The sequence below is a fragment of the Rhinatrema bivittatum genome, chromosome 8 (genome assembly GCF_901001135.1).
Source record: "Rhinatrema bivittatum chromosome 8, aRhiBiv1.1, whole genome shotgun sequence".
In the NCBI taxonomy this organism is placed as follows: domain Eukaryota; kingdom Metazoa; phylum Chordata; class Amphibia; order Gymnophiona; family Rhinatrematidae; genus Rhinatrema; species Rhinatrema bivittatum.
Genome location: NC_042622.1, coordinates 271,953,178 through 271,973,098, shown reverse-complemented (window position 1 = coordinate 271,973,098; position 19,921 = coordinate 271,953,178). Strand labels below are relative to the sequence as shown.

Here is a 19,921-nt window from a genome sequence, read left to right as displayed (position 1 = left end):
TGGGGTCTGACACAAATTCGACAACCACTTTCCATCAGGATTCTCCTCATTGCCTTCATGCAGCGGGACATTTCTTGGTGGCTGGAACCCAGGGTTTTGCTAGATGGAGTACCACCGAGGCCACCCCCACATCAAATGATCCTCACCACAGATGTGCCACCCAAGATTGTGGCACTTACCTCCTTCAACACAAGGCCAATGGTCTTTACAGGAAATGGGATTTCAAATCAATTTGCTGGAGCTCAGAGCAATCCATAATGCCCTTGTAGCTTTCGAGCACTTGAGGGGAAAAACAGTGATGATACGCATGGACAATCAAATAACCATGTTTTACATAAACAAACAAGGAGGATTGGGGTCTTTAACCTATGTTAGGAAACAGTTCTAATATGGGAGTAAGCAACTAGTCGCTCAAACAACCTTCAAGTAATGTACTTGCCCAGTGTGGCAAACATTCAGATGGACTGGCTCAGCAGAATATTTCACCTGCATGAGTGGTCCCTGTACCAGGAAGTAGGTAACAACATCATAAGAACATAAGAAATTGCCATGCTGGGTCAGACCAAGGGTCCATCAAGCCCAGCATCCTGTTTCTATCATTGGGGCAGACCATGGATAGATCTCTTTTTCATAGAGTACAACAAAAAGCTGGATCTTTTTTGCTCTCTTCTGCCCAATCCCAACAGGAACTTACAGGATGAATTCCTTCTACCATGGTAGACAGGTCCGCCATACGCCTTTCCTCTAATTCCTTTCATTATAGAAATGATACAAAAATGCATTTAAGGCAAGGCAGAGATAGTCCTCATAGCTCCGGTTTGGCCAAAACAACCATGGTATGCCTATCTAATACAATTGTCAATACAACCTCCCAAGGCCTTTGGAGGGTTATCTGAACCTCCTAACTCAGGAGGGGGAAACCCTCATATATCCATTTCACTCCTCCCTTCATCTCACAGCATGGATATTGAGCGTAAAATCTTAGCACCATTACTATTGCTGAAGCCGATACAGGAATTCCTCCTTTCTGCCAGAAGCCTTCAACTTGTCGAAATTACTCCTTCAAATGGAAACGTTACTCAGACTGGTGTAAAGCTTGTTCTATTGACCCTTTCACTTGTTCTCCAGAACAATTGCTCAATGAATTGTATCATCTTTACCAATCAGTTTCAAGATCTCTTTAGTCAGAGTTCTAAGTGCTATTGCAGCCTACCATTGCCAAGACAAGGGGCTTTTCATCTCACGATTCATAAAGGGACTGCTTCAGTTACATCCTCCTATTCGTAAGCCTCCAGTTCCTTGGGATATTAATATTGTTCTGAAGGCTCTGATGGACAGATACTTTGAACCGCTAGAAACTATCCCACTTAAATTTCTAACATGGAAGGTTTTATTCCTGGTAGCTATTACATCCACAAGGAGATTGAGTGAGCTTCAAGCCTTGGTTCATATTTCACCTTACCTGCAGTTCTTCCATGAGAAAGTGGTACTTCCTCCGTATCCAAAATTTCTACTGAAAGTGGTGTCCATCATTCATCTGATTGAAACTATTACATTACCAACTTTCTTTCCCAAACCGCACCAGAACAAGTGGGAAGAGGTCCTGCATACATTGGATTGCAAGCCAGCCATAGCTTATTCTAAGAAAAGAGCATAGTCTTTATTTATCTCCTACAATCCTAATAAACTAGGAGTGGCAGTAACAAAGAAAACTCTATCCAACTGGTTCATAGACTGTTTATAGTTCTGCTACTCCTCCACTTCTCTGCGTTTGTCTAGCAAGGTCAAAGCGCACCAAGTCAATCTATGGCCTCTGCCATAGCATACTTGTTGATATCTACAAAGCTGCAACATGGTCATCTGGGCACACTTTCATGGCCCACTACTGTCTGGACCAGCTCTCAGCTTCAGACAGATCACTGAGACTAGCAGTTCTGAGTTCCATACAAGACAAGTGGAGACTGCCACTTAGGTGGACAGGTTGAAAAAAAAATAAATTATAGAAATGAAAAAGACTGCAAAGGGATGAAGCATTTCATGGTAACCTGTAACTTGGAACTCCCGAAGACAGAATGGCAAATTCAGCCTGCTTATTGATGAAAAAAGCAAGTTTGTTTACTGTAAATGGTGTTTTCCGTAGATAGGTTGAATTAGCCATGCGGATCCGTCATCCTTCCTGATCAGTCTCTTCCTTCCATTGGACATAGTCCGTGAACTTTATTATGAACAGAGGAGAACTCTGCTCCAGTCAGTCATGCAGGAACTGTACATGAGCAGAGCATCAAAGCTCAGTTGCTTGGCGAAAGCTCTGCACAATGCGCTGTTGGATGACATCACCCGAGACAAGACAGCATGGCTAATTCATCCTGCTATCTACGGATAAAACATTTGCGGTAAGCAGACTTGCTGTATGCTCTCCTTCCCCCTGCTAGGACCCATCTTTGGCTAGATCCGTACATGCATTCCAGGCCCCCATTGCAAGAATAGGGTATGAAGAAAATCCTGCCATCTTAGTCCACATCAGAGAGTAAAACGCATTCTGATTTGCATTAGGTCCATAAATATTCACAACCACCACCATAGCGAGTGCCTTCTATAAAAATAAATCTGCCCTCTGGGTCTTTTAGTACCTTATGGACTTTCAAATGCAACACATTATGTATAAGTATACATACTCCCTGCTGTTGGAATGTAAGAAGTGTAGTGGATCTGTCCAACCCATTCTCGTTTAAGCTTTTCAAGGTGATTAAGTGGGTCCCTGTAATAATGCAGTCTGGATTGAGAACCGCTTCCAAAATTGGAGTATGCGTTTTCTCTTACCAGTTGAGCTGATACCTCTGACATTCCAAGACACCAGGTTTACATTAGGGCTAGCCATTATCAATTGGTATGAAAAACCACTTTAAGCCCAGGGATCCAATCCTGTGGACCATGGTATCTGCTTTTTTATTTTTAAATATTAACCCTACCAACATTAAACAAAACCCCTTAAAGACCCCCCCCCCCCCCCCCCCCCAAAACAACAACTCTATACGGGTTAGAAAAGACTAGACCACACTCTCCTCTACTTTGCTTCATTTGTTTAGCTTTCCCATTCCCCCCACTCTATCTCCCACCCCATCAACAGCAGCAGCACTCTCTGGTGGGAGCACCCTCAGGGCCAGATCTCTGCTGCCCTGTACCAGCCTTTCCCTCTTCCCAGCCCCTCCTCTCCATTCCTCTTTCCAATCCTTGCCCCCTATCTTCCCATTTCCCCCCCACTACGCCAACCCTCAGTCTTTTCCCACCCATCCACCCCATCCCCATGTGTAAATTCTGCTAAATTGTTGTTGATACTCAGGACTTGCTTATTCAGAATTGTGCTGAAAAATGTTGAATTCATATTGAAAAGTTCTGTGGTCTGGAATATTTTTTAACTATTTTAATCCTTTCAGTTCCATGGTGATTAGGGACCTGACTTTGCGCAGTGCGGCTAGTTTTGGGTCCTTTCACTTGATTCGCCTGCTCTATGATGAATACATGTTCTATCTGGTGGAGCATCGTGTGGCTCAGGCAACGGGAGAGACGCCAATAGCTGTGATGGGAGAGGTGAGTGCTTATTGAGAACGTATTATCAATTTGTTTCCTGGAACATCTATGTTTTATTACATGCACAAAATCATTCAAGAAGCAGTGGAAAACATTTCTGTTTAGACAAGCATTTGAGGTGCCTAGTTAATGCAGAATCTTTTATTTTAATGTTGCCACTTTGTATCATAGCAGTTTGTGTCTGTAGGCAGTCAAATAGGAATGTTTTGAAATTAGCTTAGTAACAGACATAGTAATGAGGCCAGAAAATAAGCAAATGGTCCATCCAATCTGCCCAGCAAGTTTCTTATGGTAGTAACTGCCTTTCCATGCAGGTTACCCCCAAGCCTTCCGTTAAGGGTAGTAATATTAGCAATCAAAACCAACTAATTGTCAAACCCATAACAAAATTACTGCTAGCAATATTTTTACAGAGTAAGTGGCCTTCTTGATAATTCAGACAATGCTGCTTGAACGTGCTTTGCTTTTGGACTTGTCCATAGAAACAGTCCTGCGCTTTTTCCCTAATGTCGGCTTTTTCCCTAATGTCGGCGGTTATCCAACCAGTCCTACCGCCTTCTCCATGTAAATATCTATAGCTTATATTATAGATATTGTAAATATCTTTATCTAATGTAAATATCTTTATCTAATGTTATCCTCTCCTTTTTTTCTTCTCTTCTCCCGGTTTTAATTCCCTTGTTATTTGTAACTGCTCACTTCCACAGGTTACTCTGTTGTTCATTGTACACCCCTGTTATATGTAAACCGGCATGATGTGATTGTATCATGAATGCCGGTATATAAAAATCTTAAATAAATAAATAAATATCAGTATCCCTGACTGTAAAAGTCAGGGCCCAGCATTGATGTCTTCTGGATTCAATTCCCCATTTTTTCCTCCCCACCGTCAAAGCAGAGAGCGATGTTGCAGGTGCATCAAAATCAAGAAAGCTAATTGGTTAAGGGTAGTAGCTGCTGCTCCATGCAGGTTACCCCATGAACTCTTTTCTTCACTTCCAACTCTAGCCTTATTTATCCCACGCCCTTTTGAATTTGTTTACTGTTTTCGTCCTCATCACCTCTTCCGGAAGGGTTAGTTGTATTGCTGTTTGCCCTCTGTCATGAATGTAATGTTGTACCCCTCTGAACTTTGGAGTATAATTTTTTTTTAATAAAATATATACATAGTATATTCCCCAGTAGAAGGACTTTATATAAGAAGGAAACCTGCTTTGGTGGGACAAAGCACAAGGCAAGTCTGTGTTCTGAGTGCTGGCTTAGAGAGAATTGTCACCTGTAATTTTCACAGCAAATTTTTCTCACTATAATAATATGGACAAGTAAAAACTGCAAAAATGTTCAAGGAGATGGGTGAACATTTCCTGATATTTAATTTCATGACGACTACTAACCAGTGCTATAGCAGCTTTAAAAATTCTCAAAGACATCACAATGTGTTCTGACCTCCCTGAGATTTCAACCTCACTTTTTCCTCGTTCGAGAGTGGTGGCTTGTGTGGCATGTTGCTAGATTTCAAACAATGTGATTATAGAGACTTATAGGGCAACTCAGTGACATCTAATATATGCTGATGACCTTGAGAATTCAACTGAATTAGCCTGATTCCTTTTAGAAATCTAAGGTAAAACCAGAAGCAATTCTACTTGTAGGGAATATATGGGGTGGATTTTCAAAAGAGTTACCTGGCTAAACCTCTGCTTTTTAAAATTTACCCCCTCAGCAACTAAATTTAAGCAGCTAATGTTAGTAGTCACCTAAATTAAGCCACATTAAAGATTGGGTGATCTTGGGAGTAGATTTTGATCAGGGGGAGGAAATTTAGGTAGTCAAAAGTAGGTAAATCAAAGGCAGGCTTAAATCTGACTAGCCAAACCAGTATATTTTCAGCCAGTGCTCAGCACTGGTATTCACCCCCTCACTTCTTAACACCCCTCCTCCCCCCATCTGCACTTCTTGGCCTTGAATCCCAGCTGCCAAATCTTCGACCACTCTTCAAGCTTTCTTAAATCATTTTCATTCTTTCCACTCCTTCAGGTGTGACCACTCGTTTGCAGATCTTAGTATCATCCACAAATAGACAAACTTTACATAAGAACATAAGAAATTGCCATGCTGGGTCAGACCAAGGGTTCATCAAGCCCAGCATCCTGTTTCCAACAGAGGCCAAACCAGGCCACAAGAACCTGGCAATTACCCAAACACTAAGAGGATCCCATGCTACTGATGCAATTAATAACAGTGGCTATTCCCTAACTCAACTTGATTAATAGCAGTTAATGGATTTCTCCTCCAAGAACTTATCCAAACCTTTTTTGAACCCAATTGCACTAACCACATCCTCTGGCAACAAATTCCAGAGCTTTATTGTGCGTTGAGTGAAAAAGAATTTTCTCCGATTAGTCTTAAATGTGCTACTTGCTAACTTCATGGAATGCCCCCCCCCCTGTCCTTCTATTTTTCAAAAGTGTAAATAACCGAGTCACATCTACTCGTTCAAGACCTCTCATGATTTTAAGGACCTCTATCATATCCCCCCTCAGCCATCTCTTCTCCAAGCTGAACAGCCCTAACCTCTTCAGCCTTTCCTCATAGGGGAACTGTTCCATCCCCTTTATCATTTTGGTTGCCCTTCTCTGTACCTTCTCCATCGCAACTATATCTTTTTTGAGATGCGGCGACAAGAATTGTACACAGTATTCAAGGTGCGGTCTCACCATGGAGCGATATAGAGGTATTATGACATTTTCTGTTTTATTAACTATTCCCTTCCTAATAATTCCTAACATTGTTTGCTTTTTTGACTGCTGCAGCACACTAAGCCGACAATTTTAAAGTATTATCCACTATGACACCTAGATCTCTTTCTTGGGTTGTAGCACCTAATATGGAACCTAACATCTTGTAACTACAGCAAGGGTTATTTTTCCCTATATGCAACATCTTGCACTTGTCCACATTAAATTTCATCTGCCATTTGGATGCCCAATTTTCCAGTCTCACAAGGCCTTCCTGCAATTTATCACAATCTGCTTGTGATTTAACTACTCTGAACAATTTTGTGTCATCTGCATTCACTTAGAGAATAGCCACTGCCATTAGCAATGGTTACATGGAATAGACTTAGTTTTTGGGTACTTGCCAGGTTCTTATGGCCTGGATTGGCCACTGTTGGAAACAGGATGCTGGGCTTGATGGACCCTTGGTCTGACCCAGTATGGCATTTTCTTATGTTCTTATGTTCTTATTGAACAGGTCCTTCAGCAGACCCACCAACACATCTCTGAGCCTCATTACCTTGTCCACTTTCAGTTTGCCATGATCTTCCCATAAATTCTCTGCTTTAAATGGAGTTTAATCTGTCCCATCCCCATCTATGGTTTTGTCAATCAGCAACGGTCCATCTTTAGTTAATACTGAATTGATTATTTGTTTAATATTTCCACCATTTCTTTGTTTCTGTCCACACATTGTTCCATGTCACCTTTCAGTTTCTTCCTTGATCCTATTCTCTAGTCACCCAATCAAAAAAATCAATAAGACTGGTCTGACATCACCTTCCTCTGGTGAATGCATGTTGCCCCGGGTCCAGCAATCACCGGATTGTATATAGTTTACTATCCTTTCCTTCGGCAGAGTCTCCATTAATTTTCCCACCACAGAGGTGAGACTAACTAGCCTGTAGTTTCCAGCCTCCTCTCTGCTACCAGTCTTGTGAAGTGGTACTATCAGCACTTTTCTCCAATCCTACCACACCACTCCCATTTCCAGAGATCTATTAAACAGGTCCTTCAACAGACCCACCAGCTCCCTCAGAAGTATCCTGGGATGTAGCACATCTGGCCTCATGACTTGTCCACTTTCAGTTTACTTAGCTCATCCCAGACATTCTCGTCTGTAAACGGAGTTTATCTACCCATCCCCATTTACAGTCTTGTCAACCAGCAAAGGTCCTTCTCCAGGGTCTTTAGTGAATACCGAACTGAAGTATTTATTTTAATATTTCTGCCATTTCTTAGTCTTTCTTCACACATTGCTTCTCGTCACCTTTCAGTTTCAAAGTACTTCTTCAGGACTTCCTTCTTTGTCTGATATATCTGAAAAATGTTTTGTCACCTCGCTTTAGCTCTTTGGCAATCCTTTTTTCTGCTTGATCTTTCACTTTCCTGATTTCTTTCTTTCGTCTTGGCTTCTACAGCCCAGACCCAAAGCAAAAAACATCAAGCAGCATTGTCTGAATTATCAAGAAAGTTCCTCACCCTATGAAAATGATTCAAACAATTTTTTATGGATTTGACAGTTGCTTGGTTTTGATTGTAAATATTACTACCCTTATCATAAGGCTTGGGAGTAACTGCATGGAGCGGCAGGTACTACCTTTGAGAGAAACATGGGGGTATGCTGCATGGAGAGCAGAAACTATCATAAGAATCTTGCTGGGCAGACTGGACGGGCCATCTGGTTCTTTTCTGCTGTTATTACTATGTTACTATTTTACAGCTGCTAATTTTTGTGCATGGTTTTCTTGGAAAGATAACATACTTACATTTGAAAATGCAAAATATGCATGTAATAAGTGCAAATTCCTCCCAAATCCCACCCATGGGAATGCCTCTATTCACTGTGGGTAATAGTATACGCAGACCTGCCCTACATGCATACATTTACCTACATGTCAGGCAAGCAATTTTCTAAAAGTCTATTTCCATGAGTAAAGCACTGTTTTACCTGTGGCAATGGCTTTGAAACTTACCCTTCCTGTAACAGCACTGGTTATAGATTGTGGGAATGAAAATAAAAACCACTGTTTGAAAGTAAGTTTATGAAGGTGTATCCTTCTAAGCATTTTGTGATGGAATTTCTTCTGTTTACTGCAGAATCAAGAACTATTATTGCTTATTGCACAGGGAATTTTGTGTGTTTTGAAATTAATTGTGCTCATTTTGCTTTTCAGTTCAGTGATCTTGCTTCCATGTCCCCTGTACATTTGGATAAAGGTACATGTCAACCACACATCATTCTCTTCTTTTTTCCACTCAGGTCCCTTGAAGGATGAGTCCCCTAAGGGGCAGAGCTGTATATGTGAGAGAAAAAACAGAATTCAAACAATAGTATTAATTCTAGAGAAAACTGGATTCTCTGCAGGTTATGATGCTTTATATTGGACCAATATAAGAAAATGATGATGTAAATAAATTTGAGAGCACATAGGTCCCTTCAAAAGAGACACATACACAGGTCTAATAAAGGTGTGCACACCTCACTCTCTTATTTTTTTCTCCCCTCCTCCCACTCACCGCCCAACCCAAAAAAGAAGAAAGGCTGGTGAAGAGATTTCACAGATAAATAGGGACCTTCAGTTTTTATTTTACTTTTCTTGGAGATTTCAATGTGATGAAAAAGAAATCTGTGAAAAAATGACTTTTCCACTGATTTTTTTTAAATATCACATTGAAATTCCCAAGCAAAAATAAAAACTGATAAAACTACAGATAAAACATTTATTTTTCACCTCTGGAAGTATAGTGGAGAAATTACTTACCTGATAATTTCGTTTTCCTTAGTGTAGACAGATGGACTCAGGACCAATGGGTATAGTGTACTCCTGCTAGCAGTTGGAGACAGATCAGATTTCAATCTGACGTCAGCCCCTAGTACATATACCCCTGCAGGAAGTACAGCTCTTCAGTATTCTCCTCGAAAAGTGTTATGGATATATGTGTCACTGACTGATTAACTTAATAATTTGATTAACATGAATAACTTCATAACTTGGTTAAACCATTAAAACTTGATTAACTTTGAACTGGTTGATTGACTGTAGCTGGAGACCGCCAGTGTACTCAACTGGAAAGCGTCGACACCTGGCAGGGTGGATGCCCTAGGTAAATGAAAACGTGTCTTACCCTTGAATCATTTGAAAGACCATGCGTAACGGCAGCCAAGGGTGGGATGCTGAGTCCATCTATCTACACTAAGGAAAACGAAATTATCAGGTAAGTAATTTCTCCATTTCCTAGCGTGTAGCAGATGGACTCAGGACCAATGGGATGTATAAAAGCTACTCCCGAACTGGGTGAGAGGCAAATGCCGTATCCTCCCGAGCCTGAACATCCAGACGGTAGAATCTGGAGAGGGTATGGATGGAGGACAATGTCGCCGCCCTGCAGATCTCGGCAGGCGACAGCATTCTAGTTTCTGCCCAGGATACTGCCTGGGCTCTGGTAGAATGGGCCTTGACCTGTAGAGGTGGTGGTTTTCCAGCTTCTCCAGCTTCTACGTAGGCCGCCTTGATGACTTCCTTGATCCAGTGGGCCATGGTTGCCTGCGAGGCCACTTCCCTTTGTCTCTTTCCGCTGTGAAGGATGAAAAGGTGGTCCATTTCTCGTACAGGTTCAGACATTTCCAGGTATCTGGATAGGAGTCTGCCAATGTTGAGGTGGCATAGACTATGGGCTTCTTCCAAATACTTCAAGCCATCCGTCGTTGGTAGCGAGATGGTCTGGTTAAGGTGGAAGTGTGAGACCACTTTGGGGAGGAAGGAGGCAACCGTGCGTAGTTGGATGGCTCCCGGGGTGAGCCTGAGGAATGGCTCACGGCAGGACAGTGCTTGTAGTTCTGAGATGCTGCGGGCTGAACAAACTGCCAGCAAGAACATCGTCTTTAAGGTTAAAGGTGGAGGGACAGTCCTCGGAGGGGTCTGAAGGCGGTTCCCGCTAGGAAATCCAAAACGAGATTGAGATTCCACAGAGGTACCGGCCACTTTAGTGGTGGACGAACGTGTTTGACTCCTTTTAGGAAGCGTGACACGTCCAGGTGAGAGGCTATGCTGTCTCCCTCGCTCTTGGAGCCGTAGCATGACAATGCGGCCACCTGTACCTTGATGGAGTTGAGGGACAGTCCCTTCTGTAGCCCGTTCTGTAAGAATTCCAGGATCACGGGAGCTTTAAATGAGCGTGGCTTGATGTTGTGGTCTTCGCACCAGATTTCAAATACTCTCCAACTCCTTATGTACGTTAACGATGTGGCGAACTTGCGTGCTCGGAGGAGGGTGTCGATTACAGCCCCCGAGTAGCCGCTCTTTCTCAGGCGGGCCCTCTCAATGGTCAGACCGTAAGAGAGAATTGAGCTGGTTCCTTGTGGAGGATCGGACCTTGTTGTAGCAGGTCCCTGTGTGGAGGCAGAGGTAGGGTGTTCCCTGCCAGCAGTCTTCTCATGTCTGCATACCAGGGTCTTCTTGGCCAATCTGGATCCACCAGAAGAACTAGCCCCCTCTGTAATCGTATCTTGTGAATGATTGCACCCAATAGGGGCCACGGTGGGAAGGCGTATAGTAGGGTCCCCGGTGGCCAGGTCTGTACCAGGGCATCGATCCCTTGGGACTGCGGTCCCCACCTGCGGCTGAAGTATCTGGTCACTTGGGCGTTGGATCTGTTTGCCAGAAGGTCCATGTCCGGTGTCCCCCACCGATTCACTATCATTTGGAAGGCTGCGGACGACTGCCTCCATTCTCCTGGGTCTAGACTTTCCCTGCTGAGGAAGCCCGCCGTGATGTTGTCTTTCCCGGCGATGTGGACGGCGGAGATCTCCTGGAGATTTGATTCCGCCCATGCAATCAGGGGTCTATTTCTAGGGTCACTTGTTAGTTTCTGGTTCCCCCCCTGCCGGTTGATGTAGGCCACTGTTGTAGCGTTGTCCGATATTACTCTGACCGCTTTGTCTCGAAGTCTGTGAGCGAACCGTAGACAGGCTAGTCTGACTTCCCGTGCTTCTAGGCGATTGATGTTCCATCCCGCCTCTTTTGCGTTCCACTGCCCTTGGGCGGTTAACTCCTCGCAGTATGCTCCCCATCCTCGTAGAATGCTCCCCATCCTCGTAGACTGGCATCTGTAGTGAGTAGGGTCCAGGTTGGAGAGGATAGTCTTGATCCCCGGCTCATGTGGTTGGCCTGCAGCCACCGCCGTAGCTGGTTCCGGACTCTGCCCGGGAGTGATAGGTGTACGGTGTAGTTCTGGGACCGTGGGCACCACCGTGATAGAAGTGAGTACTGTAGGGGCCTCATGTGGGCTCGCGCCCATGGCACCACTTCCAGTGTGGATGCCATCAGCCCGAGGACTTGCAGGTAATCCCATGCTGTGGGATGAGGATCGTTCAGCAAGTTATGCAGCCGGTTCCACAGTTTTAATCTCCTTGTGGGGTTCAGGCTGACCTTGTCTTCTTTGGTGTCGAATCGGACTCCTAGGTATTCCAGCGACTGTGAGGGCTGAAGGGAGCTTTTGTTTGTGTTGAATACCCATCCTAGGCTCTCCAGTAGAGTTATGACTCTGCTGGTTGATTGGTAGCTTTTTTCCGGTGACTTTGCCCTGATCAGCCAATCGTCTAGGTAAGAGTGGACGAGGATTCCTTCCTTCCTCAGTGTTGCCGCCACTACTACTATTACCTTGGTGAATGTCCGGGGTATTGTGGCTAACCCGAAAGGTAGTGCCCAGAACTGGTAGTGACGGTTCAGGACTTTGAAGCGTAGGTAGCGCTAGTGTTCCTGATGAATTGGGATGTGTAGGTAGGCCTTCGAAAGATCCAGGGATGTGAGAAATTCTCCTGGTTGTATCGCCCTTATTACGGACGGCAGGGTTTCCTTGCGGAAGCGGGGAATTCTCAGGTGGTGGTTGACCGACTTGAGGTCCAGGATGGGCCTGAATGTTCCCTCTTTCTTGGGGACAATAAAATAAATGGAATAATGTCCAGTATTTATTTCTTGTGGAGGCACTGGGGTTATGGCCTCGAGGGCCAGTAGTCTGGACAGTGTAGCTTCCACTGCCGCCCTCTTGAAGAGGTCGTGGCAGGGGGACTCCACGAACTTGTCTGGAAGGGTACGTAGAAAATCCAGGTAGTACCCCTCCCGAATGATGGCTAGGACCCACTTGTCCGAAGTTATCTCAACCCATCTGCGGTAGAATAGGGCTAGTCTGCCCCTATGGCTTCTTCCCTTGGACGGGTTGGCTGAATCTCATTGTGGGGTGCGGCAGGGGCCTGTACCCAAGCTGGTACTCCTCTTGTTGTGCTTGTTCCGAAAGGACTGGTTCCTGCTCGTAGGGCGGGGCGCTTGATAGTTGCTCCTGTAAGGATTGAAGCGCTGTGAATTTCTGCCCCTGGAGGACCTGGGAAAGAGTCGCTGGTTTCTCTTTGTTTTATCCTCCGGCAGGCGCAGCACTGGGGACTCGCCCCATTTGTCGGCTAATTTCTCTAGTTCGCTGCCAAACAAGAGGGATCCTTTGAAGGGTATCCTTGTGAGGCGCGTTTTGGAAGATGCAGCGGCCGACCAGCTTCGGAGCCAGAGCTGCCGTCTGGCTGTCACCGCAGATGACACTCCTCTGGCCGCTGTACGCACTAGGTCGGAGGTAGCTTCCGCGAGGAATGATACTGCTTGTTCCATGTCTTCTCCCAGGGTGGTGTTCCTGGTTTGGGATAAGCAGGCACGTGTCACCACTGTGCAGCAGGCCGCAATTTGTAGAGACATAGAGGCTAAGTCAAATGACTGTTTGAGGATGGATTCCAGACGTCGGTCGTATGCATCCTTGAGCGCTGCTCCTCCCTCTATTGGGATAGTGGTGCGCTTAGAGACCGCACAGACCATGGCATCAACTCTTGGGCATGCAAGAAGATCTTTGGTCACCGGGTCCAGGGGGTACATGGCTGCCAAAGCTCATCCCCCTTTGAATGAGGACTCCAGAGCATTCCATTTCAGGTCAGTCAGCTGTTGTGCTGCTTGAAACAGAGGGAAATGGCGAGAGGTCTGACGAAGACCCTCCAGCAGGGGGTTCGGTTTAGGTTCCCCCGAAGTACCTGGGCCCGGGATAGCGAGCTCCGTCAGACATTGGGTGACCAGGTCCGGGAGCTCGTCCTTTGTGAAGAAGCGTCTCATGGTTCGGTGAGGCTCTGTCCCCGGGGGGAGCTCCCCCTCTTCTAGGGGCTCTGCTTCCTCTTCAGAGATGTCCGTGACCCCATAGGTGGGGCTTCTGGGTAGTGGAAGCCTGTGCCTAGGTCTTGAGGGGCCTGGGGCCTGAGGATCCTCCGGCGGAGCATGTGGCTGACCAGCCGGAGGTTCAGTTTGCATTTGAACAAAGGCGTGAATCCCCTTGAAGAACTCCACCCATGAGATCGACGCTGGATCCAAGCTGAAGGGCGCTGGTTCTCTGGGGAGGTCCCACTGGGATCTGCTAGGTCTGGGGTACCCCCTGAGGAGCTAGTACTCGGCCCTGGGTGGGACTGGCCCTGAACTGGATCTCCCAGGGCCTCCTCACACTGCGTGCACAGGGCTTCGGCCTCCTCGCTTTGTGAGGCTCTGATGTGGCATGCTGGGCAGAGGCCTTGAGCTTTTATCCCTGTTTCTGGTGGTGCCATGCTGTCGGCGCGTAAACTCTTATGCGCTCTGTGCATTCAAGATGAGCATGCGAGTTGTGCGCGTAGCTGTGCATCCAGCCATAGATATGCACACAGCTCTTTGCATGCAACTTATGCACACAAGGTTTTATGTGCGTGTAAGTCTATGCACACAAGTGTTTTGTGTGTCTAACTCTGTTTTGTGCGCTCTGGCCAAACGGCGCGGCGAATCGGGCCAAAATGGCAACGGCGAGCATGTGGGCAATATGGCGACCCCTTCGGAGGGTCTCCACGTGGGTAGACCCTTGGAAATAACCGGGGCCTGGCCCTGCTAGGGCGGATCAACCTGGTGGCGCTGGTCCTGGCCAGTGGCCTGTGCTTCTCCTCGATCCTCGGAGACCGGATTCAAGTAGAAGATTTCTACCTTACCTTGTCTTTGGCGCTTCCCGGTTTCGTCCCGGGCGGTCTCCGGCTACTGGGGGAGAGGGCAAATACCTTCACCGCCGCGCTCGAGGGGTGCACCCGCTGCCTCTCAGCCACGCCCGAGGATCGGGGGCTAGGTCCTCGCCGCGATTCATCCGCCGGACCGAGGCTTACCTCCGAGGGACCACGGAAATCACCTTGGGAATCTCAACTGGGGGAGGGACCCGAGGGTATCACCGCAGGAGAGCGGGGCTCGACTTCAGGTAGGTTTTTCCTTTAAAATTTGGTTTTCTTCTTTGAATTTGGTTCTAACGCTGTGAGAGCGTGCAGATAGTCCCTAACTGCTATGGAGACGGAAAATACTGAAGAACTGCACTTCCTGCAGGGGTATATGTACTAGGGGCTGACGTCAGATTGAAATCTGATCCGTCTCCAACTGCTAGCAGGAGTACACTATACCCATTGGTCCTGAGTCCATCTGCTACATGCTAGGAAAATGTTAAATCATCTATTATCCCTATACCTTCAGAACATACACACACTCTTGTGTCTGCTGGCCTTGGAAAGCTATAAAATCCTGAGTAAGAAGAGAAACTAAAGTCTCACTCTTTTCTAGTGAGATCACTTCTTGATCTTATTTTCTTGTTTTGTTTTGTTTTGTTTTTTTATCTCACAGATGATATTAGTGACCTAGGGAGTGAAACTGAGGCAGACTCCAAAGTAATCTGCGAGCCACCAGTGAAACGAGAACGTATTGATCTGAACCATTCGCTGCAGGAAATTTAGAGCAGCTGGCAGACATTTCCAAGGATATCTCTCCAAGCTTTGTAGAAGTGACTCTGGACTTCTTAGTGCACCCCACAATATTATTGCCTCTTACATAATGACTGTATATTTCAGTCCGAGTCACAACTTGTAGATGTGGACAAACAGCATAGATACAGTATCTGACAGAGTGAAAGAGTTTGGGATGCAATGCAGAAATGCAGATTGGATAGCTGCTGACTGTATATAAATATAAGGCTAAGCCTAACCCTGATTCCTGTGATGATTTTATGGTCAGTCCCTAATGAGAAAACCTCCAGTATATTTTCTAAAGACAATGTAAAACAGGTTTGGGAATGAAGCAACACTGATATCTTTTTTTTCTTTGATGATTATTCATTTAAAGAAAAAAGAAAGAGCAAGGAAAGCAGAGTAGGAATAAACTGTAGTGGTTCTCAGTATCTTACTTTCCTTTTTTAATTCTACTATTATGTAGATGCACAGGGTAGAATTATGGAGCTGCCATGTATTACCTCTCAATGGTATACTTTAAAGAGAAAGTTGTGGTTTGGTCTTTTTAGCCAAAGTTTGTACTGTGGGATTATAAAAATATTGAATGTTACCTCAAACCTAACTGGAGTGAAGGGCTGAATATTCTGGATACTAATTCCAGCAGTGCATATCTGTAGTACATTAGCTTGGGATTCACACAGACTGCAGAGAATATCTTTGCTTATGTTTGTATTACACTGTGTTAACGACTTAGCACTGTTTTTCTTTTCTGTGTTCACAATACCCCAGGGATTCTTGATTATTGAATTAGGTTATTTCAGGAATCTTTAGGATTCGGCAGCATCTAGTGAATTAAAACCCTATAATTGAGATCTTGGGACCCTTACTGTACTATCCAGTTCTCAGAAATTATTTTAAAAGAGAACTATCAATATTTTTCAATAACTGTATTTCTTGATAGTTGTAAGATATTTTTCAAAATTATAAATACCTCCAAAATCCAGTGTGAAAGCATTTGTATAGTTGCTGGCATCATTGTGTATGTGACTGTCTGGAAATAATGCAGAAGACCAAATGCTGATGCCTTTAATCATCTGGCAACTTGGTTCAACTACCATAGTACAATTATTCCTGTTTAAATTAAAATAATAGACTTCCCTGTGGTAACTGCATTGAAATGGAGACCTCTTATTTACAGAAATATAGACCATGGAATTAGCCAAATCAAAATATGCTTGGCTAAACCATGTTCCATGACTTAACTTATGCCTATTGTTAGTATCATATATTCCGATCATTGCATTAGAACTTAGAATATAATAGAGTGGTTGAAAAATCTTGTCATAGTTCTCACTACCAAAGGATTTTAAGGAAATGGTCATTTGTCAATAAGGAAAACTAGCAGAACTTTCCAATGCCTCCATGATAATAAAACATTAAAAAGAAACAAGTTAACTAAATATATTTTTTGCCTTCACAAAAGAAAATATGTAGATGGGCTTTGGTTACTTGATTTATTTTTTTCACCCCAGTGGCTTAACTTTGAGGCACATTCCAGCCACACTTGTGCCTTAACTGGATAACAGAGTGAGCTTTAGCACAATAACTATTGTTGCCCGCTTTTAGTGTTTACTTGCACTAGTGGGTACTGCAGCTGACCGGGATTCCCTAGCACTGAGCCCAGAGTTAGGAATGCTGCCAAGGGGGTGGCTGTGTAGCCCATAGGTCCTGCAGAACGGTGCATTCCTCTAGGCCTGTAGCTTAGAGTTTTAGTTCTATTCCTATTTGTTTTTGGCAGACACAAGTAGTTTTGTTGCAGAGGTCAAATCAGATATGCCAAAGTATTTAATATACGATTGGTTGAAATTATACCAACATATTTTATTTGTTTTATCTGTGTGTGTCAGAATTACAATATAGTGCCTTAGCAAGAACCAGTCAATCTAGCCATTTTTGTTATTCCAACAGCAGTGCCTGAAAAAAGTTTCCTTGTAGCGTTTGATTTAACTTCTCAGATTCATCTGCTGAAATCTTCCTAACTGGAAAAGAAACTGCACCTTTCCACAAAATCCTCTGCTGTCATTTAAGCAGGCAACCAAAGCCTTTAAAAAAAGTTTGTTTTTCTCTATGATAGGCTCCATTTTAGAAAAAATTAATTTAAACCAGATTTGTATTATCTATGACAACTTATCAATTCCTACTGGGATATTTCCCCTTAGTTAAAAACAAAAAACATTCTTGCAGGGTGAAAAATGTCCTGGTGGGGGGGGGGGGGGAGGTAATCCTGCTTAGTAGGCCTGTGCATTTGGGTTTGAAAAAGAGGAAAAATTGTTGCAAAAGTACTGTTTCTTGCTTTCAGCTGCAGCTAGAATGATTTCTCAAAAGTAGCAATAAGCTAGGCAGCCAATTTGAAAACTGCCTATAAAACAGCTACTCTCTGATGGGTTTTTTGTATACACTGAAATTATTTTTTTAATTCTTTGCAGTTATTGCTAAAGTTTCTCATTCAGTGTTATTTTCAGGAAAAATTCTATAAACTCATATGTTAGCAGAATATACTTATAGAATCTATTGAAAACGCCCCACTAAAACAACCACTGCTTTAAGCTCTGTTTCTCAGGGTAACAATCCTAGGTTTTACTATACATGGAAAAAATATAAAATCATGTTGTACAATAAATATCGAATGCATAATGGTTGCCCAGTAGACAAAGGTTTTCACACTGCTTAAGTGAGAGTAGGATTTCCAATAACTTGTGTATGGAAACTCCTCCTTTCATGAGTGAGCAATATAAATAAACCGGAGTGATATGTATTTTATACAGGAACTTCCGGTATATAAAAACCAAAAAAATAAAAAATAAAATAAATGCTACTAATAGGCAGCCATTGTGTCACATAATATATTGTATTTGCGTAGCATTTCTTTTCAAATAAAGTTAAATTAACTCTTAATGGGACTGGATGGATTTGTAATCAAAATGGTTTTGTGATGGCATCAGCCCTTGTGAAAACAACTTTTTTTTTTAGGTCCTTGCCTTTGATACACAACTGCAAGTGACCCATGAGATTAATAATACAAACCAATCCCACAGCAGGCCTAAAAGTTCTAAAACAATACATTTGTAGAATAATTACTGGAAGTTTAATGGCTACTCAAAGCTATTTCTGTATTATGAAGTAGAAAATGACACAACTTATGCAGCCTCTGATGTGCTGTGAGGAATGAGGCTGAAAGTGGAGCCAGCCATGTCAGCAACTGAGACAACCACAGAACCTGAAGCATACAGTTCTGCTTATAAACATTTTATTTGAAAGGTTTATTTAAAAAAAATATTGTATTAAATCTTGCTTTGGTTAAAAAATGTAATTGGCTAATTTATGAAGAGCATTAACACTAAATGGAAAAAAGTCTAGAATTTTATGAATACTAATAAGAACTAAATGTAAATACAAAATGGAATGTTTATAGTGGTTAGATTTATGGGCAGTAACTGCTACTGATTTGTCAATTTTATATGTTAAAATTAATAGGTGTGTTGTAATTCTTTTTCTTACTGTCTGTCCTTGCCTTATCATTAGATGCCCTTACCTGTGACTTGGGACATTTTAGTATTGGCACAAACCGTTCTCACGTCAAAGGCACTATTTCTTCAATAGAAGTTTAAAGGCGTGTTGGAAACAGTATAATGGAAAGGAAAAAAAAATCCAGTTTGGTAACATTGTTTTTGCACGAAGTTTGTGTTGTTTTTTCCCCTCATTTTTAACTGTAAACATGAAGGTATCAGAGCCCCAAAGTAGTAATTTAGAGTTTGTTAGTTGAAACCATCAGAGTATGTAAATTCTATTCAATAAATTTGTAAACCATGGGGGAAAGTTTCAAACTGCCTTCGTTACTGCAAAGGCTTGATACTTTTTATCTGTGGTTTTGGCACCAATTTTCAAAGTGAAATTAGACATGTATTTTCACTTTGAAAATTGCCATGGGTACAAAGTACATGCAGACATTTGTACTGGTTCTTTCTGCAGGTACATTTTCCATGGAAAATAATGCAAGTAGATTTGAAAATTTAATCTACATTTATTTTCTCACAGGACAAGCAGGATGGTAGTCCTCACAAATGGGTGACATCATCAGGATGGAGCCCCGTACGGAAAACTTTTCTGTCAAAGTTTCAACAAGCTTTGACTGACACTGGCACACTGGGTGCACTGAGCATGCCCAGCCTGCAATTATCCCTGTGAGCCACAGGTGTCTCCCTCAGTCTTCTTTTTTCCGCTCTGCAGTCAGCATAGCGGTTGGAGCTCTGTGAGGATTTTTTAACTAATTACCTCATGGAAACACTTAACTTTTCACTTCAAAAAACATTTTTCCCTGCACGGGTCTCCCTCCGCGTACGTTTTTACGACACTCGGTGAGTACTAATTCTTATTTTTTCGGTCGGTTCCTGTCACTATCTGGCCTGTTAACCGACTGAAGCCTTCCCTCTCCCCATTTTTCAGTCAGCTTTAAACAGCTTGCGAGTGTCTCTGTGACACTCTGCTTGCTTATGCTAGTGGGATAGGGATTTTTTCCATTCTTCCTTAACATTAGGACCTCTGTAGCTTCAGGTCCTTCGTTCCCTGGTACCCTCACGCATACCCTATCGCTACTACCGGTACCCTCCTAAACCGCCCTGGGTTTCCATATGTCATCAGCGCCCCTCCCCCTGCGGTGCCCTGATGCCTTCATCCCTGTTTTTGTCTTTCAGTG

At 43.6% G+C, this 19,921-nt stretch overlaps 1 protein-coding gene across 5 annotated transcripts in view; it reads left to right on the top strand.

Annotated features, from left to right (window-relative positions):
* Window positions 1-19,245, top strand: part of RFX2 (regulatory factor X2) — a 705,663-nt gene extending 686,418 nt beyond the window's left edge. For 4 of the 5 annotated variants that reach the window (XM_029610912.1, XM_029610911.1, XM_029610910.1 and 1 more), the window contains 3 exons: window positions 3,435-3,588; window positions 8,543-8,585; window positions 15,068-19,245. In XM_029610912.1, coding sequence (XP_029466772.1) covers window positions 3,435-3,588; window positions 8,543-8,585; window positions 15,068-15,177 — 307 coding nt within the window. In that variant the 3' untranslated portion in view covers window positions 15,178-19,245. The remainder of the gene's footprint in view (window positions 1-3,434; window positions 3,589-8,542; window positions 8,586-15,067) is intronic. The other variant, XM_029610914.1, reaches the window with a different exon arrangement.
* Window positions 19,246-19,921: the final 676 nt, after the last annotated feature.